The sequence below is a fragment of the Trematomus bernacchii genome, unplaced genomic scaffold (assembly GCF_902827165.1).
Source record: "Trematomus bernacchii unplaced genomic scaffold, fTreBer1.1, whole genome shotgun sequence".
Taxonomy (NCBI): Eukaryota; Metazoa; Chordata; class Actinopteri; order Perciformes; family Nototheniidae; genus Trematomus; species Trematomus bernacchii.
This window is the reverse complement of record NW_022987781.1, coordinates 241,273-261,963: the sequence shown is the minus strand read 5'-3', so window position 1 is coordinate 261,963 and position 20,691 is coordinate 241,273. Positions and strand designations below refer to the sequence as shown.

General features: G+C 42.8%; 1 protein-coding gene across 3 annotated transcripts in view; it reads left to right on the top strand.

Annotated features, from left to right (window-relative positions):
* Positions 1–2,730: 2,730 nt before the first annotated feature.
* LOC117497367 (NLR family CARD domain-containing protein 3-like) overlaps positions 2,731–20,691 on the top strand; it is a 49,480-nt gene continuing 31,519 nt past the window's right edge. The window contains exons 1-3 of one of the 3 annotated variants that reach the window (XM_034149325.1): positions 2,731–2,767; positions 13,840–14,073; positions 15,300–15,407. In XM_034149325.1, coding sequence (XP_034005216.1) covers positions 13,847–14,073; positions 15,300–15,407 — 335 coding nt within the window. In that variant the 5' untranslated portion in view covers positions 2,731–2,767; positions 13,840–13,846. Of the gene's footprint in view, positions 2,768–13,188; positions 13,213–13,839; positions 14,074–15,019; positions 15,143–15,299; positions 15,408–20,691 lie in introns of those variants that run through there. The other 2 variants (XM_034149326.1, XM_034149327.1) reach the window with 2 other exon arrangements.

Sequence of the window (20,691 nt, the reverse complement as noted above, 5' to 3'; positions counted from 1 at the left end):
ACGTTCTGTTTGCTGACGTCATGAACCCCTTATGTATTTAATGTATTTTATTTTATTTATTTTATTTATTTTATTTATTTATTTTATTTATTTTATTTATTTTATTTATTTTATTTATTTTATTTATTTTATTTATTTTATTTATTTTATTTATTTTATTCATCTACTCAATATTGTAGGTACATTACAACAAAGTCCACATATAAGACATACAAAGCAACAAGAAAAAATAAAAAAGGAAAGAAAAATACATTTTGAGAATTGTGTCCTTTTTTTCTTTGTTTTTCTTCAGTTGTTGTTGTTGTTGTGAGATCATTAAGGTTTATTTTTGTTGTGAATATTGTAGATTTGTTGTGGAATGATGGTTGGTGTTTACAGCCTTGGGATCACACAGCTGTAGTTTCTGCCTTTAAGCAGGTTCATCTGTATCGCTGTGTTTCAGGTGTGGTACATTAAGGCCATATCTCATTTCTGGGATTTCCCCTCCTCGACTCCTCGAATCCTCGGTCCTCCGGTAGTGACCCGGAAATGAATTTCAGCGCGCCATGTTGAAGGACATCTCATTCCTCTCTGAAGAACCAGCACCTTAACGTGGTAGAGAGGTTTGTGTGCCCTGATGAACCTGGGGGCTGTGTTGTCTGGAACCTTGTGTTCCTGGTAGGGTCTCCCATGGCAAATTGGTCTCAGGCAAGGAGCCAGACTAAGGCCCCGGCTCCACGAGGACAAATACGGCAAAACGCATCGGAGTAACGCAAACGCAACCGCAAAAAACCTTCCGACCACACGCAATATACACCGGATTGTGTCAAGCTCCACGAGACGGCTCCGTTTACATCCAACCGCTGGAAAAGCTGCAGTACATATGCCGAGCCTGTACGTGGCGCTGTAACTTCCTCCACAAAAGCAGCGAAAAAGAATGGTTGTCATGGCTGCACTTCTGTTGATTCTCCGCGGTGGGGGCCGAGGGAACCGCGCAGAGTTTTTCGCCGGTCAATGTGTGTTAAAGTTTAAATCTTCATGCTTCCTCATGCAGCAGCTGATCCAGTAATGAGTGACCCGACAGTAAAAATGAACATATTTATAACTAGTTTAGTTTGAGAGGTAATTAAAATAGCTAAGGGTGATGATCTGACTTGAAGTGTGTGTTTTGCTCCGGCTGCATCACAGCGGGAGGAGCTGCGTGTCTCCGTCCTGTCAGATTAGACTTCACTCGCGTTTATGTCCATATCGAGATAAAGATAAATAATCTGAATTCAGTGTGCAGCAGAGGTGGGGAGAGGCGGGGCTATTGCGTCGTCATTATCAGAAACGGATGCCGTATAGGCGACTCCACGGCCCCGTTGGACCCCCCAGAGCGCTCTGTTCCCAGATCTATCCACCTTTGGACCCGTTGTCGTTTGCAGGGTCTGTTTCTACGTTTCCGTTACGGCGTCGTCGAGCTTAAAGGGCTATACGCATGAGAAATATGCGGATTCAACCCGTTTTCGTTCCCGTGGAGCCTAGGCCACAGAGAGAGTAACATGGGGGGAGTGAGCCCCTCCCTCCATCTCTTTGTAGCCCAGTTTGATGGTGTTGACTCTATCAAGTGATGGATCAAACAGAAATGAAATGTATATCACAGATAAATGGAACATTCTGAATATTTATTGTATCTACAGTACCAGTCAAAAGTTTGGACACACCTTCTCATTCGAAGGTTTTTATTTATTTTCTACATTGTTAATTAATACTGAAGACATCAAAACTATAAAAGAACACATATGGAAATATCTAGTAACAAAAAAGTGTAAAAAAATCCAGAATATGATTTATATTTGAGATTTTTCAAAGTAGCCCCTTTGCCTTGAATGAGAAGGTGTCCTAACTTTTGACTGGTACTATATAAATATATTTGAGCTCAGGTGTTGCTCTTCCTCCTCTGACGGCTCGTCCCTGTTACACCGGTTTCCACGTGACTCTGAGGTGTTTTTATGAGGGTGTGACGGCGTCCTCAGATCAGACGCATGCAGACACAGGACAGACGAGGAAGAGCTGAGTTTCCTCCACACATGAAGAGAGTCTGTGAGTGGACCTGGAGAGAGTCTGTGAGTGGACCTGGAGAGAGTCTGTGAGTGGACCTGGAGAGAGTCTGTGAGTGGACCTGGAGAGAGTCTGTGAGTGGACCTGGAGAGAGTCTGTGAGTGGACCTGAAGAGAGTCTGTGAGTGGACCTGGAGAGAGTCTGTGAGTGGACCTGGAGAGAGTCTGTGAGTGGACCTGAAGAGAGTCTGTGAGTGGACCTGAAGAGAGTCTGTGAGTGGACCTGGAGAGAGTCTGTGAGTGGACCTGGAGAGAGTCTGTGAGTGGACCTGGAGAGAGTCTGTGAGTGGACCTGGAGAGAGTCTGTGAGTGGACCTGGAGAGAGTCTGTGAGTGGACCTGGAGAGAGTCTGTGAGTGGACCTGGAGAGAGTCTGTGAGTGGACCTGGAGAGAGTCTGTGAGTGGACCTGGAGAGAGTCTGTGAGTGGACCTGGAGAGAGTCTGTGAGTGGACCTGGAGAGAGTCTGTGAGTGGACCTGGAGAGAGTCTGTGAGTGGACCTGGAGAGAGTCTGTGAGTGGACCTGGAGAGAGTCTGGACTGAAGTCTGTGAGTGACCTGGAGAGAGTCTGAGAGTGGACCTGGAGAGAGTCTGTGAGTGGACCTGGAGAGAGTCTGTGAGTGGACCTGGAGAGAGTCTGTGAGTGGACCTGGAGAGAGTCTGTGAGTGGACCTGGAGAGAGTTCAGCAGGTGAGAATCCTCCCAGAGGAATCTGTCTCATCATCAGGATCACTCTGATCACATTGTGCTGTGTCACTGTTTACCTGGACACGTTTCTTCATGCTGATTCTAAATATCTGTTTGAAATATATATCTGTTTGTTTCTCTCGGAGTTAAAGCAGAATGCATTTAGAAATGTTTCCATGTTCTGTTGTCAGTGTTTTTCAGGTAGAAAGAGCAGCAGTCTGATTGTTATGTTAGATCACTAACATACAGAATACACATCATCAGTGGAAAATGCAGGGTGTGTCAGAACCGGTCTTAGATCATGTGACTGAGATGCATTTATTTTTAACTCTTAATGCTCTGAACTAAAGTGCATGGATGAAGTGAGAAGGGCTCAGATACAGCCATCCCCCTACACTGACACTGACCTGGTTTCACTGAAGAGCCTTCAGCTCAGCTCTCAACATTTGGTCAAACTTACTGTTGGAATCAGTCCAGAAAATACCGTGTAGGGAGAACATAGTTTGAATAATAGTCTGTACCGGAATCTTTGAAATAACTTAACGATATATTTTTTCATCCAATGATCACAATGATCAACAATATGTCATGTTATCTAAACATAACCCTGACTTTTGTTGAAACTTTATTGAGAAAGCAGTTTAGTTGTAGTGCATAGTACATTCAAAAAGAAATTACATACCTCCCAATGTGTGTGATCAGGCAGACATGCATCACATATCACATCACATATCACATCACATATCACATCACATATCACATCACATATCACATCACATATCACATCACATATCACATCACATATCACATCACATATCAGAGCTAATCTTCATTCCATTAGAGGGTCAGTTAGCACCATCTAGTGGTCAGCTAGTAGACCTACATCACCTCTCACTGACTGGGTTTCTGACACTGGTTACACCGGTTCTCTCGTGACTCAGATGTGTTTTTACACTAGGGTACAAGGTTTAAGAGAAAGACACAGGATAGTTGACATGTTGTCTTCCTTTGGGGGCCTTCTCAGACATCAGGGGTCCCCAAAGGAAGACAACATGTCAACTATCCTGTGTCTTTCTCTTAAACCTTGTAGCGGTTCGACTATAGTTGCTGGGGTGACAGTCAGGTCAGGCCTGACAATTTATAGTTAAGATCAAGTCAAACCCTACAACGGGTACATGTTACCGACGGGAAATACATACAGCACATGCCCCTCTTAACCAGTACAATATTTCTGTATTTTCAATAGTAAATTAATACCTTTGAACAAAAACACACAACACATCTCTTTAAATGCAAACAAATACTATATTCAATAGTTCAAGAACAGTGAGTCCCATGTGAATGAAAAAGTATAATCCATATAGTTCATGAAAAATAGTCCAACAAAAATAATATAATCCACAAAACTCCGTTCCAGATTTTCTTTGTACAGTCCACAGTTATTCCAAAACAATAATCCACATAGCGTATTAGTTTCAGTTCAGTTCACCAACCACAGAAAACACATCTTCGTTTAACTTCTCCCCATCCTCCCACACGACACTTTAAATAAATAAAGATTACCCTGCTTCGTGTAGTCCGGTCTGAGTAGAAACTCCAGGCCGGGTTTTACGCCGTTTTCCCTGACTATACTCCCAACCCGGAAGTGTCAGCGCCTGCCGGCGTTCTATTTGGAATGAAAGATTTGGGGATAAATATAATAGTAGTTTTGTTGCATGAACAGGGAGACATTTTGTAAAAAGGCCTTTAAAGGGCCCATGTCATGGCCATTTCCACTTATCATAATTACATTGTTGAGGTATACTAAAATAGATTTATACTGTGCAATGTTCCAAACTCACATTGGTTTCGCATACAGCATGTAAAGTATGTGTATTCAGCAGTATTCACTCTCTCCACTAAACGGCTCGTTGGAGCTCCTGCCCCCCCCTCCCTGTGAGCCTAGTGTGCTCCGATTGGTCAGCTCGGCCACTCTGTTCTGATTAGTCAACCACCAGAGAGGCTCCGCCCATGTCTAACAGTGCTTTTTTCGGCTCGCTCTCAGAACATCAGTCTTATAATGGCGTCGGTACAGCCGTATATTTTATACGCTATCTAACCGAACTGTACCTACAACTGTTGTCATAGAAGAGTAAGTTATTTTTACCTGTAATAAACTACTACTGTTTGATGAGAAATCAAATCATGGTTTGCTATATATGAATGATATGTTAGAGGAGCAAATAATTCAGGGAAGAAAGGATAGGCCTACTAAGTATTTCCATCAAACTTTATTTTTAGAAATGTACAAAATGAACATAAATATACATATATACACGGTATATCATCCATTCCTCCCCGTTGTCGGCATCTTGCCTATCGCAGCCGGGGCTTTTTAGGACGAGGCCTCAGTGTGGTAGTCCCGTCCCCGTCATGTATTGTCCGGCAGGATCTGGCTGGACGAAATCAAATGCAAATCACAAAATATTAGAGAAACTTAGTTGTTTTAGATTCGTTAGTAGTAGTTGTGGTAGGAGTGTGGATCTATCTAATCCATCTATCTAATCAACACAGTAAGCTTGCCAGCTAATATGCTAACCTAGCTTTCTTGTTTACCTTAGCAAACACGATATGAATGTTAGCTCGGAGGAACGGCAACTATAATGGAGTGTAATAAAACTACTATGAACAAAAGCTAGTGGTTCATATTAGGCTAGCAATAACGTGTTTATAATTGCAATCTTATACGGGTAGTCTGCTATTTTCGGTCATACAATGTTTCCCGCTAGCATGTATAGCTAGCCTCGTTAGCTATACATGCTATCAGCGTCGGAGGAAAGCTAACTGTAATGTACTGTCCTTTGGGGGTCTGTGAGCGGGCAAAGAGAGGGGATTTCCCCGTTGTCTCTGCTGGAAGTGTGAAATAAACTTAGTTGTTTGATGTTCGTCAGTTTGCCAGCTGGATTACAATGCTAATCTACGTTTGCTAGTTGTTCAGTTGTTCAATATGCTTTACTATACTATGAACAACAGATAGTGGTTCATATTAGGCTATCAAGCACATGTTTACAATTGCAATCTTATATGGGTAGTCTGCTACATTCATTGTAGCTGGCATAAAAACAATGTTTTTCCGAGCAAACTCATGTCTAGCTCTTAGTAGCCTTGTTGTTTAGCTCGGTAGCATACACGCTACGCCAGCTATAATGTAATTGCGTTTCGCGACTGACCGTACGGCAAATCACCCGGAGTATACTGTCGATGAGTATTTTGTGTGTGAATGCAGACATTCTCCTGCTATGAGATACATGTATGTAAGGCCATCTGCTGATATTAGAGTTGATATGGAAACGCTAGCAACTTAGTTAGCACAGTTAGCACTGGCTTAGCAGTCCGAAACATGTTTACACATTTAAACAGTCGTGGTAGATACCTTGTTTAATAAATACACAAATAACAATGCAAACTTACAGGTTGTGTACCCGAATCTTCCCCTGCTCCAAACGGTCCAAACAAGCTGTGCATATCCGGCCTCAAACTGGGCAATGTTTTGGAAGCTTTCGTCTGTGAAATGCCGGTTCTTTGAACCTCTGAAGGAACAGTGTTAAACAGAAATTTCAACCACTGACTTCGTCGTGGTTCTTCCGTCGGTAGGACAAACAGCTCAGATTTCTCCTCACATTTCAGGAAACAGGTCCTTGGCATTGGCATGACTGGATCGATTGTGAACTGAACCAGAGCTTCCAACAGTAAATGTTAGGCTGGCAGAGGGTGCGGCCAGCGCCGCTGGGTGTGGCCATAGCTCTTCGGGATTGGTCCATTTTGTTCCGGGTACCGCATGACATCATGCCGTACCCGGAACTAAATGGAAGACTCAAATGGGCAGTGACGTATCTCCAACGAGGCGTTTTGGGGAGGTATTTTCTGTGTTAGAGTTTTACTCGCTACAGGGTGTACTTTGAGGGTTTTGACTCTGCACACCGTTTACATGCATAAAAACCTTCATAACACAAGGGGACGGGTAATAACCGGAAAAGCATGACATGGGAGCTTTAATGAAAAAAGTGTTTGGAATCGGATTTAAGAAAAAGATTTTAAAGCAGACACCATCTTTTGAAGTGGTTATTAATCGGACATCGAGGAATATCACTAATATAAGAATCTACTACTAACTTTCTGGTAATGTGCCATCCTTAATCGAATATTTATTTTAGAATATGCAGTTACTCATGTAGATATATTAAGAATGAGCCGCAGTCTGATTGTTATCGTAGATCACTAACATACAGAACACACATCATCAGTGGAAAATGCAGGGTGTGTCAGAACCGGTCTGTCAACTCTGATCATGTGACTGAGGTGTATTTATTATTTTATCTCCAATCACAAACAAGCTAGAGTGATGAAACTCACTCTGCACATGCGCAGATAGATGGTGAGATCGCTGAGAAAAAAAGGAGCCACGTTTGAATTTCTCGCGTAAGATATCAGCAAAAGTGTTTCTGAGGTCAAATATTAACTAAAATTATATGATGTATTTTTTGGATACTGTCTTGAGTTCAAATGTCTAGGAATCCAAACTAGTATTATTAGAATCACTGTTTTGTAAGCTACAAATATAACTAGCTAAATATGGGTCAAGCTAGCAATCAGGCAGGTTCACAGGGGGTGAAAGCAAGACTGGTGGTCCTGGGACGGTTGTAACGGGACGGTTGTAACATGGCACATTTACAATGATGGCACATTTGCTTGAATGATCAATTGTTCATTCAAGCATACAGTTGTATTGTTGATTGGTGTGCATTGTCCCTGTAAAAATAAACAGAATACAATACTGTACAGTAGGCCTAAAGTGTGTGTGTGTGTGTTTACAGTATGTCAAATGTCAGAAAGAGGAAGACAGACAGGGGAGTGCCACTTGCTCTGCTGCAGAGGGCCTCAAATGAAGTTGAGAAGGGCAAATCATTCAGGGAAGTGGCAAAGTCCCTGGATATATGCCATGTCACCCTGTACCGGTTCCATACAAAGAGGCTGAGGTTGGAGAGTCAGGGATCACAAACACCCCCAAGAGTAGGCTACTGGACACCAAAGAAGGTGTTCTCAACAGAGCAGGAGATGCTTTTGAGAGACTATCTGGAGGCAGCTGATTTATACTATGGTCTCAGCTCAGAGGAGGTAGGTCTACATAATTAAGGTAGAAGCACCTCTCAGAGAACAGTTTAGTCCTTCACAGAGGATGATGCTGTGTGTGTTATCTGTTATCCTGTTCATTGTTCATTGTTTGTTGGAGGATGTGTGAAACCCCATTCAAATCTTGTTGCCTTAGAATTTGACAGCTTTCCCTATTTGTTGTCATGTAGTGTGAAAAAAGGTAACCGTTATTAACATGTTACAACCGTGCCTGGCATGTGCTACAACTGTCCCTGTACACAAGGACAGTTGTAACAGTTGAGTTTTTTTTTTTAAATACATTTTCCAACCTGTACTTATTTCATAAAAACATCTTAAATACATTGTTTCAGTAGCTGACATATTGATAATGTATAATATAGCGAAATGGCTATCCTATTGTAAATGGTTTTTTACTTATTGGGGAGAAGCCCAAAAAGTGTTGCAACTGTCCCTGGTCTCCCTTCCTATTGATTACAGTCAAATTAAAAATGGCTTATTAAGTCAACTCAAATATATTCAGGTACTGTGACTTAAACATTTGAATTCACCTCTACTAATAGATTAAGTTACTTGAAAAAACAATTACTTAAATTTTCTCTTTTTGTTGGGTTAACAGAACTCAATATTTATTATTTCAACCAAACCAAACACACTGACTTAATCAACTCAAAATCACATAACTTAAATACTAAAAACATTGAGGCAACTGATTGCCTCAATTGAATCGAGTGCGACTAACTTGAACAGCTTTAGTAAATGTCTTATTTTCGAGCCCTCCTATTTAACATGCTGTCTTGTTAACATTTACAAGACAGTTAAATAACTAATCATAAAAAAAATTAAAAAAATGCAAAGGCAAAGGCAATTGTACTTCTGGCACATTTTGGTTAAAACCTGAATAGGGCAACAGGGCAACAACTTTGATAACATCACAATGACAGTCTGAACCCTTTAACTGTAAAACTCTAAAATGTAAATGAATTACATTAACCTGTTCCACTCTGAGCCTGTTTTTCAGGTCTCAGGCTCGAAAATGACATTCCCAGAACAAATGACCATATCTTCCCTTCTAAAAGGGTTAAATTAATAATCTTTTCTCAAAGTAATGATAAACCTGTGAGTTGGATGTAGAAGTGTCAGAATCAATATAAATGTTTTTTATTTTAAAGAAAATTCAGATTTTACATAGTAAAAAACTGTAAATTATAGTGTCCGTCCAAAAATTATTTTTTACAGATAGTGAAAACTACCCTTGGATGATGGGTTAGTAGACTAAAAGCTTTAGGAATCCAAAGTACAACATATAATAAGTACCCTGTATCAAGATTGATGCAAAACAAGTGAAATTTGACCTTTTTAGAGAGGTTTAGCCAAAAACTGGGCCATCTGGGGTCATTTGGGTGGATTTGACCTATCTCTGGCCCCCCTTGCTCGATCTGGTTGGTTGACATACCCTTGTGACCGTTAGAGCCAATAGAATCGAAGGAGGATACCTACATAGACACACATTGTAAAGAAAAAATGTTGCCGCTTCGCGTGTGGAAAGCGAAACTAAACTGGAGGAATGTCTCCTTCTGGAGTTTGGAAACTAAAACGCAGTTGTATTGCTTATGGATTATCAGAAATAATTTCAAAGAAGGCACAGACACATAGGATGAACCTATGGATTAACTGCAGCATCGTTTTTTTATCGTTTTAATGCCATTGAAGACCACTTTTGACCAAGGTAAGCCATATTTATATGTTTAGCTTCTTGGCTCCACATGTGATGATGTACGCTTTCGTTGATAGCGTCGCGAATGTTTATCACTGAGTGTTGAGGTGGGCACCGTTAGATTCAGTGTCTCCAGGACACCAAAAAATAGTGTTTGGTTGTGCATCTAGGATAAGTAATAAGGGAGTTCTGAGTGAGTTTATGTGCCTTTGTCGGTCCCGTTTTTTCGATCGAGGCTAATTCAGAGGCTGAGTGCTAGCATTGTGGGGTTTTTTTGAAAAAAAAAATTAAAAAGATCAGTTAGCTGAGTTTCTTCCCGTTACATGGATATAACACATTCATAGTTTTATTCAATATTAAGATTCCTTAGACGTTGTTTCCTGCAAATGACGCGTTTATCCGCCCGGTACCGGGGGGAAGGCGTGAAACAGGTTAACAAGTATCAAATCTTCATCTGGATGAGTTAAAGTGCAGCAACAAACAAACAAACAAACAAACAAACGCATAAACACACATTCACATTATGAATGCCGGTTAATCAGAAATATTTGGTATTATTAAAGAGCAAACCGTCATCCCTCAAAATCAAAAAATAATAATAATAAAAGTGGACCTAAAACAGAACCTTGAGGAACACCATTAGTAATGTTCAACCACTCAGAAGACAGCCCATCAAAGTGAACACATTGGGACCTTTCAGAGAGGTAGTTCACAAACCACCCACTGCATGGCTGGATAAGCCAATACTGAGTAGCCTCTGCTTTAAGATGCGATGATCAACGGTATCAAACGCTTTGGAAAGGTCAATAAATAGAGCTGCACAGCTCTGCTTATTATCTAAAATACTCGCCACATCATTCACCACTTTCATTGTGGCAGTGATGGTGCTGTGTTGCTTTCTGAAGCCTGACTGATGTTTAGACAGGATGTCATTTGTACATAAAAACACCTTTACCTGTTCACTCACTAGGCGTTCAAGAACCTTAGCCAGAACTGACAATTTAGAGATGGGCCTATAGTTATTTAAAATAGTTGCTTCCCCTCCTTTTAGTAGTGGCAGGACATACGCTGACTTCCATACTTTAGGAATTGTGTTTGTGCTGAGGGAGAGGTTAAAAAGAGAAGTGAGAGGTGGAGCAATAACATCTGCAACTATCTTTAAAAAGAAAGGTTCTACGTTCTCCGGGCCGGCCGGTTTCTTAGGATCTAACTTGGTTAAAGCTTCACGAACAACATCAACAGTAAAAGGAGTAAAACTAAAAGGGTTTTCCAAAACACGTTTTTCAGAGTCACAGACTGTGGTGTTCACAGAAGCAGAGTTAGTCACAGAATCAAACAGAGAGCCACAGGACACAAAATGCCCTAATTAATTTTACATTAATATAACATGTACAAGTAAAAGGGAACATTGAGCAGCTTGACCACCTGGCTGAAAACCTGCAGCAACTGGTACAGCAATTTTTTAAACATTTTTTTTTTTCAGAAGGAAATCACTTTGAAGTAGAGGGGAAATGCCTTAAAATGCCGCACTCCACACCTGTTTTTCAGATGGATTTCTACACATGCATCATCAAGTCATTCTTGAGGGTCTGCAACTTGGGCGACAATTTACCATCTTCCAGACCAAGTAAAACCTTCTGAGTGAACTCGAAAGTGTTTGTCAGTCCTTTGGGATAGCTGAGGTGTAGTGCATAAATTAGTCCAAACATTACCAGGAATGCATCTGCAAGTCTGGGGAGGCTGACCACAATGTCATTTTCGATGACAACAGAGATGGTCACAGGCTGATATTGCACTTGACTTGTGCCATTGTCACTGATGACAGTAAGGAGGGCCACTGCAACACCTCCAAGCTCTGGTTCGGACTCTTCCTAAATAAATGAAAGAGAGATAATAATCAAAAACTGGGTGTTGGTCATACATTACATTACATTACATGTTACTTGTTATATGTCAGATTCCTCCGCGTACCATTAGCGGGAGCTGGCGTACCACCAGTGGTACGCGTACCACAGGTTGAGAACCACTGGTTTAAGGGATTAGACTGTTTTAATTTCTTAAACAAATGGCCGGAACCGGATACTAAAGCTGCATTACATTACATTACATGACATGTTACATGCTTTTATCCAAAGCGAATTACATACTCAATACTGTGGGCAATTCCCATAGGAGCAATTTGGGGTGAAGTGTCTCAGGGACACAACGACATGTTGTTGTTGACTCCACCCCTGTGTCAAATAAGACAGAGATGCTTAATTGTTTTAATAAACATTTTATTGCGTCCAGTTCCTTGTTTAACACATTATCTTTTGGTAAATCATCTCCCTCCATCGCCAATAGTCATGCCTCCAGTAGCCACACTTTCTCCTTCAACCCCTTCAATGTTGGGGAGGTTTGTAAGGCTCTAAAGGGCCTAGACCCCAAAAAATCAGGAGGCCCGGACGATCTCCCCCCTTATTTCTTACGGCTAGCTGCAGATATTATAGCCAAACCACTGTGTCATGTTTTTAATATTTCTATAACAAACAATGTCATTCCAGATGTTTGGAAAACTGCAAATGTTCTCCCCTTATTGAAAGGTGGTGATCCCATGGTGATGAATAATTACAGACCAATTTCCAAGCTCTCTATTTTAGCTAAAGTACTTGAAAGGCTGGTGAATGATCAAATCAAAGAATATTTAAGCTTGAACAACATCCTATCTCCTCACCAGTCAGGCTTTAGGAAGCAGTACAGTAACAGCTGCTTTGAAAGTAGTGAATGACATTGTCGAAAGCTTGGACGCAAAGAGCTACTGTGCTGCCCTTTTTATAGACTTATCCAAGGCATTTGATACTGTGGACCATGAAGTGACCCCATATAGGCCTGTCTGACCAAGCTGTTGGTGATACTGTGGACCATGAAGTGACCCCATATAGGCCTGTCTGACCAAGCTGTTGGTTGGTTTGCAAACTATCTTTCGAATCGCAAGCAATGTGTAAAATTCAGCGGTCTCTCCTCAAGCTTTCTTAATGTGCCCAGAGGTGTTCCTCAAGGTTCGGTCTTGGGACCGACCCTTTTTACTATTTATATAAATGATTTGGGTAAAAGTATTAATGCCTCTGTACATCTATATGCAGATGATACTGCTGTGTACTGTTGTGCTAGCACTGTTGCCCTTTGAACGTCTGCAGTCTGCTTTTGACACTTTTCAGTCACATCTGTTCCACCTTAGGTTGGTGTTAAACTCAGATAAGACAAAAGTCATGTTGTTTTCCAATAAGAAAAGGTTACCAACTGTTCTTCCCTGCATCATGTCTGCACAGCATAACCCCATTGAAGCTGTTAACACCTACAGATACTTAGGCATTACTATAGATGACAATCTCTGCTTCAAACCACATATTGACAATCTCTTAAGGAAATTGAAATTAAAACTGGGATTCTTTTTTAGAAATAAGGCCTGCTTCTCCACAAGTGCGAGGAAACGGCTTGTAGCTGCCACATTGTTGCCGCTCTTGGACTACGGGGATGTTGTGTACATGAACGCCTCAGCTCACTCCCTTCATCTGCTGGACGCTGTCTACCATGGGGCTCTGAGGTTCATAACCCACTGTAAACCCCTCACACACCACTGATAATGATGTCCAGTTGACTAAAGAGTACAGCGTACTCTTTAGTCAACTGGACATCATTATCAATGCGCAGATCACTGCACTGGTACAAACTCATCTATACCGCTATGCTTGGACTGCTGCCCCTCTACATATCCACTTACATATCACACAAACAGTACAGCTATAGCCTACGATCTCAAAATGACATCACTCTGTCCGTCCCCTCAGTACGCACGGTGCTTGGGAAAAAAGCCATATCATACTCTGCCCCCTCGACCTGGAACACACTTCAGCAGGAACTTAAGCTGACCAGTTTGATACCCATCACGGATTTTAAACTAATGTTAAAAAAGCTGGAGAAATCATCTGTGGGTGTTTGCACCTGCTATATCTGAATACTGTATATGGATTGGATGTTGTATTTTAGGGTTGCCTCTGTGTTTAGTGTCCTGTCTGTCTGTAACTTTGTGTGGTAGTGTTACCACTGACAGGTCTCTCTTGGAAATGAGACCTTGTGTCTCAATGAGATTTTACACCTGTATAAATAAAGGCTAAATAAAAATAAATAAAAACTGAGAGGAGACGCCATCTTTATCTTTCTCTGATATCAGTATTAGGATGCAGCAGCAGAGACCTGGACCTGGACCTGAAGCTGGACCTGAAGCTGGACCTGAAGCTGGACCTGAAGCTGGACCTGAAGCTGGACCTAAACCCAAACCTGGACCTGGACCTGAAGATGAAGATGGACCTGAACCTGGACCTGGATCCAGCTGTGTGTCCATGAAGAGTGACAGGTCTATGGATCCCCCTTATACCTTTAAATCTGGACGTCCTGCAGAGGGAAGGTGAGAATGTAAAAGTGTGTAACGTGATCAGCTTCTTTCTGAGGAGTTCAGAGTTTCTTCTCCCGGACGCTGGGACATTGTTCTGTTAGCTCTTTGGTTCTTCTAACTTACTCCATCTTTTCAGAGATGATTATTTGATTCTTGTGTTGTTATTGTTGTTGTTGTTGTTGTTGTGTTGTTGTTTTATCTCTGCTAGAAGTCAGATGTCCTCTAGTGGGACGCTAAAGAAGAACTGGACATCTGAAACTGATGTGAAGATAAAGAAAGAGCAAACTGATCCATGAACTGGAACCAGAGAGAATCTGCTATAACTCACTTTGTTCACTTTGACTTGTTTGTTTCAGGAAGCAGCGGAAGAGACCTAGACCTGGACCTGGACCTGGACCTGGACCTGGACCTGGATCTGAAGATGAACCTGAAGATCGACCTGGATCCAGCTGTGTGTCCATGAAGAGTGACGGGTCTATGGATCCCCCTCTTTTCTTTAAATCTGGACGTCCTGCAGAGGGAAGGTGAGAATGTAAAAGTGTGTCACGTGATCAGCTTCTTTCTGAGGAGTTCAGAGTTTCTTCTCCCGGACGCTGGGACATTGTTCTGTTAGCTCTTTGGTTCTTCTAGCTTACTCCATCTTTTCAGAGATGATTATTTGATTATTGTGTTGTTGTTGTTGTTGTTGTGTGGTTGTTTTATCTCTGCTAGAAGTCAGATGTCCTCTAGTGGGACGCTAAAGAAGAACTGGACATCTGAAACTGATGTGAAGCTAAAGAAAGAGCAAACTGATCCATGAACTGGAACCAGAGAGAATCTGCTATAACTCACTTTGTTCACTTTGACTTGTTTGTTTCAGGAAGCAGCGGAAGAGACCTAGACCTGGACCTGGACCTGAACCTGGACCTGGACCTGAAGATGAACCTGAACCTGGACCTGGACCTGGACCTGGACCTGGACCTGGACCTGGACCTGAACCTGAACCTGCAGATGGACCTGGACCCAGCTGTGTGTCCATGAAGAGTGACTGGTCTATGGATCACCGTATTGTCTTTAAATCAGGACGTCCTGCAGAGGGAAGGTATGAAATTGAAAACTGGACTATCTTCTGACTCTCAGACTCAGAAAGTGGTCCCACTGCGGGAAGTTTGCAGCGTTAGCCTGTTTAAAATGTGAGCTTGATCATAAATCCAATAAAAAGAAGAGCACAAAGATGAACTCTTCTTTATTCGTATCAGGATCCAGAGACCTGGACCTGGACCTGGATCCAGCTGTGTGTCCATGAAGAGTGAGTTTTCTATGGAGTCTCCTCCTTACTTTAAAGCTGGACAAAGTGCTGATGAAAGGTAAGCATTTCAAACTGGACTCTGTTACTATCTTACCCCTTTCACACCAACGTAACTCCGGTTCAAGCTCCGTGCTAGAGCTTTTCAGGTTCGGAACCGGTACTTCGGTTTAGCAGCGGCAGCACCAGTCGGTCTTTGAGCGGTGTGAAAAGAGCGTCACAGTTTACGTCGCTGATTTTCTCCCCAACGGAGCTCACCTCACAACAACAATGGGCCGGGGACTGCATTGCTTTTAATCATACGAAGCCAGATTAAATTAAATAACGACTTCTCCAACCTTATACTTTTCTCCAGAGTGCCGTGGTTCATTGTTTATTAATGTGTTTCATTTACCGACCGCTGCAGTGCTGGCTGCTCTTCCACGAGTGTATTCTCCCGTTAGCTCCGGGTTAGCTCACACGGCTCTAAAGTATTCACTGTCTGACTGTCACACAAGCAGCTGATACATATCCCCAGTTCCCCTTAAGTGAATGTGTGTCAGTCTGAATTGACGCTGTTTGGCATCACAACGCTGTTATGAAAGTTTCTCTGGTACAACATGGGTGATGTTAGCATAGCAACCGAAGCTAAACTGACTACTTGACTACTTGTTGCTATCCTATTGTGGCATAAGCCGTTTTCTACAGGCATAGTCGGACATGACAACCTGTGCAGCCCATGTATTGATTCCATCCGATAGCTGCTATAATAACAAACAAAACGTCTGCCTGCTCTCCACAATGATCAATAACAGCGAACGTAAGGTACAAATAAACAGAATCACACGAAGCCTGGTTAGTGTTGCCTGACTTTATAAAGCGTGTTTTTTTTTACAAGTGTGTGGTTGCGTTCTAGTCACTTTGCTCAGCGCTACTGCTTGTTACAACTTTTATTTGCCGTACTCGCCTTAACTGTTAGCTCAGGTTAATCTCGCCCCCCTCCGACGTAAGCGTGACGTATGCGGTTCTTGCTTCTAGACGGACAACTTTTTGGTGCTCGAAACGAACCGGATTCCGGAGCTTAGAGGCTGCTCCGCTGCGGTGTGAACAGGAAAACCCGGTGCTTTTCAAGCACCAGCACCGAACCAGCCCCGAAATACCGTTGGTGTGAATGGGGTATCTGACTCTCTTTGGAGAAGAGTCAATCCTGCTCCAGCCTCCAACGTACCTCTCTTGAGTTGGTTTCTAATGACTTCTATTTGTATTATGAATCATATAATGAGCAAAGAAAGATGACTCTACCAAATTAAGACCTTAATCATGGATTGTTTTAGACGACCCCCCCCTTCTGTTTGACGGCAGGTAGTGAGCTGTTAATGGCATGAAGGGGCGGCGTGAGGTGTCTGGTGGTTTTATTCAGGGTTCCCGCGGGGTCTTAAACAGTCTTAAATTTGATCATCTGAATTTAAGGCCTTAAAAAGGTCTTAAATATGACCAAAAAAATAAGAAAGGTCTTAAATATGATTTAGAAGGTCTTAAAAATGATGGGATTTGAAAGGTACTTCTGTGTTGCGATCGCCTCTAAATGCGTTTTGGGGGAAATGTCCGGGCTGCAAAGTAACCTGTACGGTGAGAGCCTTTCAGTTCCCCCCAACAATCTGTATTGAATTAAATCAACATGGAACCAGTAATCACTAACTTTGTTTCCCCCGGCCCCTTATTGGAGAACACCCAGCTAGTAACATAGCAACCAAGCTTCAGCTAGCGGCAGTCAGAAACTCATGTATCTTCAAATCTACTTACAAATAAATATGGGGAAGTGTAAGTTCAACCGTATTTGGTTGGAAAACATCGAATTTAGTGCTTGGTTGAAACCAGTGGAGGGGAACGTGTTTGAAGCCCGCTGCAGCTTTTGCAAAAGAAGTTAGCGTTTGTTTTGCTAATGTAGCGTTAGCTAGTGCAGCGTTAGCTAGTGCAGCAGCTCCCGCAACAACACCGGGGGACCTCCGGGCGACGTTTGGGTCTACGTCAACCCTAAAAGCAGAGGTGCTATAGACGCTAAATACCGTAGCTAAACACCAATCATGCAACAGCAACGATGAAAGATTGTAGCCAAGGCAGCAGAGCTCTGAATATAGCTCTTGTTACTTTCTCTCTCTCTCTCTCACTCTCACACACACTCACACACACACACACACACACACACACACACACACACACACACACACACACACACACACACACACACACACACACACACACACACACACACACACACACACACCACACACACACACACACACACACACACACACACACACACACACACACACACACACACACCACACACACACACACACACACACACACACACACACACACACCCACTAGGGCTGCTCGATTATGGCAAAAATCATAATCACGATTATTTTGGTCAATAATTGATATCACGATTATTCATTGACTTTGAAAACATCCATTTATTGAACTTTAAAACAAATAATAATTTGAACAGTATCTTTTTAACTGTTGATTACCCTGAACGTATAATTCAACTGAGAAACCACTACAAAAACCCAACCTGGTCTCACCAGAATGCGTGACTCCACCACGACTCCTTAACACCGCAGTGCGTGGTGGAGTCACGAACTTTGCTACATTTACGTGTCTGCACCACGCAAACAACCCCAATGTAAAGTGAATGAGGCTCCTTTGTCGTGGTGCACACACGCATTTCTACAACGTCCAGCAGTGAGCTTTTATTCTATAAAACGTTTTTAAAATCTACTTTATAGCACACTGTAACTGTGGAAAAACGCATTCGGGTCTACCCTAACCAAAAACCATGGATGACAAGAGCGGTGCGGTCTCTCCTGAGTTCCCGTGACACAGCCTTCAGGTCAGGGGACGCAGCCCAGTACAGCATGGCAAGGGCGAACCTGAGGAGAGGCATCAAGGCTGCGAAGGAGGACTACAAGGGAAAAGTGGAGGAGAATCTCGCTCATAACAACACGCGGTGCGTTTGGCAGAGCCTTCACCAGCTAACCAACTATAAGGGCAAAACACCTGGCACTACTAGAGCTGACGCCCACCTCGCAGAGGAGCTAAACCACTTCTTTGCCCGCTTTGAGGCTAGCAGACCCCCCCCACTTTTCTACTCTGCCTCCGTCCCTGCAAACTTCCAGCTCCATACCACCTCCCACTCTCAAAGAACATCAGGTGAAGCAGACGCTGAGGTCTGTGAATCCTGGAAAAGCCGCAGGACCCGATGGAGTACTCGGCAAAGTACTCAAAGCTTGTGCTGACCAGCTCTCTGGGGTCCTGACCAGCTTTCAGGGGTCCTGACCAGGATATTCAACCTGTCCCTGTCACAAGCTTGCATTCCATCCTGTCTGAAAACTGCTACCATCATTCCTGTCCCCAAAAAGTCACCAGTCAGAGAGCTCAACGACTACAGGCCCATAGCCCTAACATCGGCGGTGATGAAATGTTTCGAAAGACTGATAGCCGACTACATCAAAGCCAGCCTCCCACCCTCCCTCGACCCTCATCAGTTTGCCTATAGAGCCAACAGATCCACGGATGATGCCATCTCCACGGTCCTTCACACAGCTGTGAGCCACCTAGAAGGCCCAGGCAACTATATAAGGATGCTGTTTGTCGATTTTAGCTCAGCTTTTAACACCATCATACCTGACATACTAGTGGAAAAACTGTCAAGCCTAGGTTTCCCCTCCATCTTATGCACCTGGATTAATAATTTCCTAACAGACCGTCCTCAGACAGTGAAAATAGGCCCTTATTGCTCCTCCACCCGCACCCTCAGCACTGGCTCCCCGCAGGGCTGCGTGCTGAGCCCGCTACTCTACACACTCTACACACACGACTGCTCTCCCACCCACCCCTCCAACTCCATTATAAAATTTGCAGATGACACCACTGTGGTCGGCCAAATATATAAGGGAGCCGACGAGTCGGCATATAGAGACGAGATCCTGAAGCTGTCTGCGTGGTGTTCAGCTAACAACCTACATCTGAACACAAGCAAAACAAAAGAAATCATCATAGACTTCAGAAAGCACCATCCAGAACACGCCCCCCTTCACCTCAACGGAGAGAGAGTGGAGAGGGTCCCCACCTTTAAGTTCCTGGGGGTTCACATTTCGGAGAGCCTCAGCTGGACAGCACACACCACTGCAGCAGTTAAGAAGGCCCAGCAGCGACTACACTTCCTGAGGGTGCTTCGGAGGAACCGACTGAACAAGAAGCTGCTGGTGTCCTTCTACCGGGCGACCATCGAGAGCGTGCTGTCTTACTCCATCTCTGGGTGGTATGCAGGATGCTCAGCTGCGGACAAGAAAGCCCTGCAGAGAGTGATCAGGATGGCAGAGAAAACCATCGGCTGCCCCCTGCCCCTCTCTGGAACACATCTCCACCTCCCGCTGCCGCAACAGAGCTAACAAAATAATAAAGGACAGCTCTCACCCAGGTCACAGTCTGTTCTTTCTCCTGCCTTCTGGGAGAAGATACAGGAGCATCGAGTCACGGACAAACAGACTCAAAAACAGTTTCTACCCCTGGGCCGTCAGGCTGCTCAACCACCACACATAATGCAATAACCGTAACCAGTCTCACATATACACACACTTTGAATGCACTTTATATACTATTTTTATATCAATATTTTTAACTATTTATTCCCCCGTATGATTGTTTATGGTGTCTGTCCTATGACCGTGTTTTTTAGTGTTCTGTATGTGTTTGTATTTTTTGCACACCGGGACAGAGTTGCACTCTGAATCTCGTTAACTTTTAACTTAACTTAACTCACGGTAGGCTTCTTTTTTTAAATTTGTATTCATAATAATTTTTATTTTTCGTCAGAATGTATTATGGTGCATTATTCACCAATTTTTGTTCTCAAAAAACAGTGCATTGTGTGTAATACAACTGTGATTTTTATTAAATGAGTTAGTTTTTAAGGAAGGCCAGAGCTTCAGCTGTGTCAAATAGATTGTTCCCTTTAGTTAACGTTATTTAAAAGATAATTATATTCCTATTTGATCATATCCCCTTTATTGTATTACGGACACAGAGAGCAATGTGAGCGTCCATTCCCATTGGATAACAGAGGATTTTACACCCGGAAGTAAGTATTCTCCTTACTGTCGATTGATTTTACAGTGATATCTGCACTACTCATCAACTCAAAAACACCAGATTATCTTGTTAATTACACAACATTGATTGGTTTAAATTGTGTGCAATGCTTTTGTATTTTCCCCTTTCGATTCGGAGAAACAAATATTTTTTCGGAGTGTGTGGATGGCAGAAGACACTACACTACCCAGAATCCTCAGCTATGG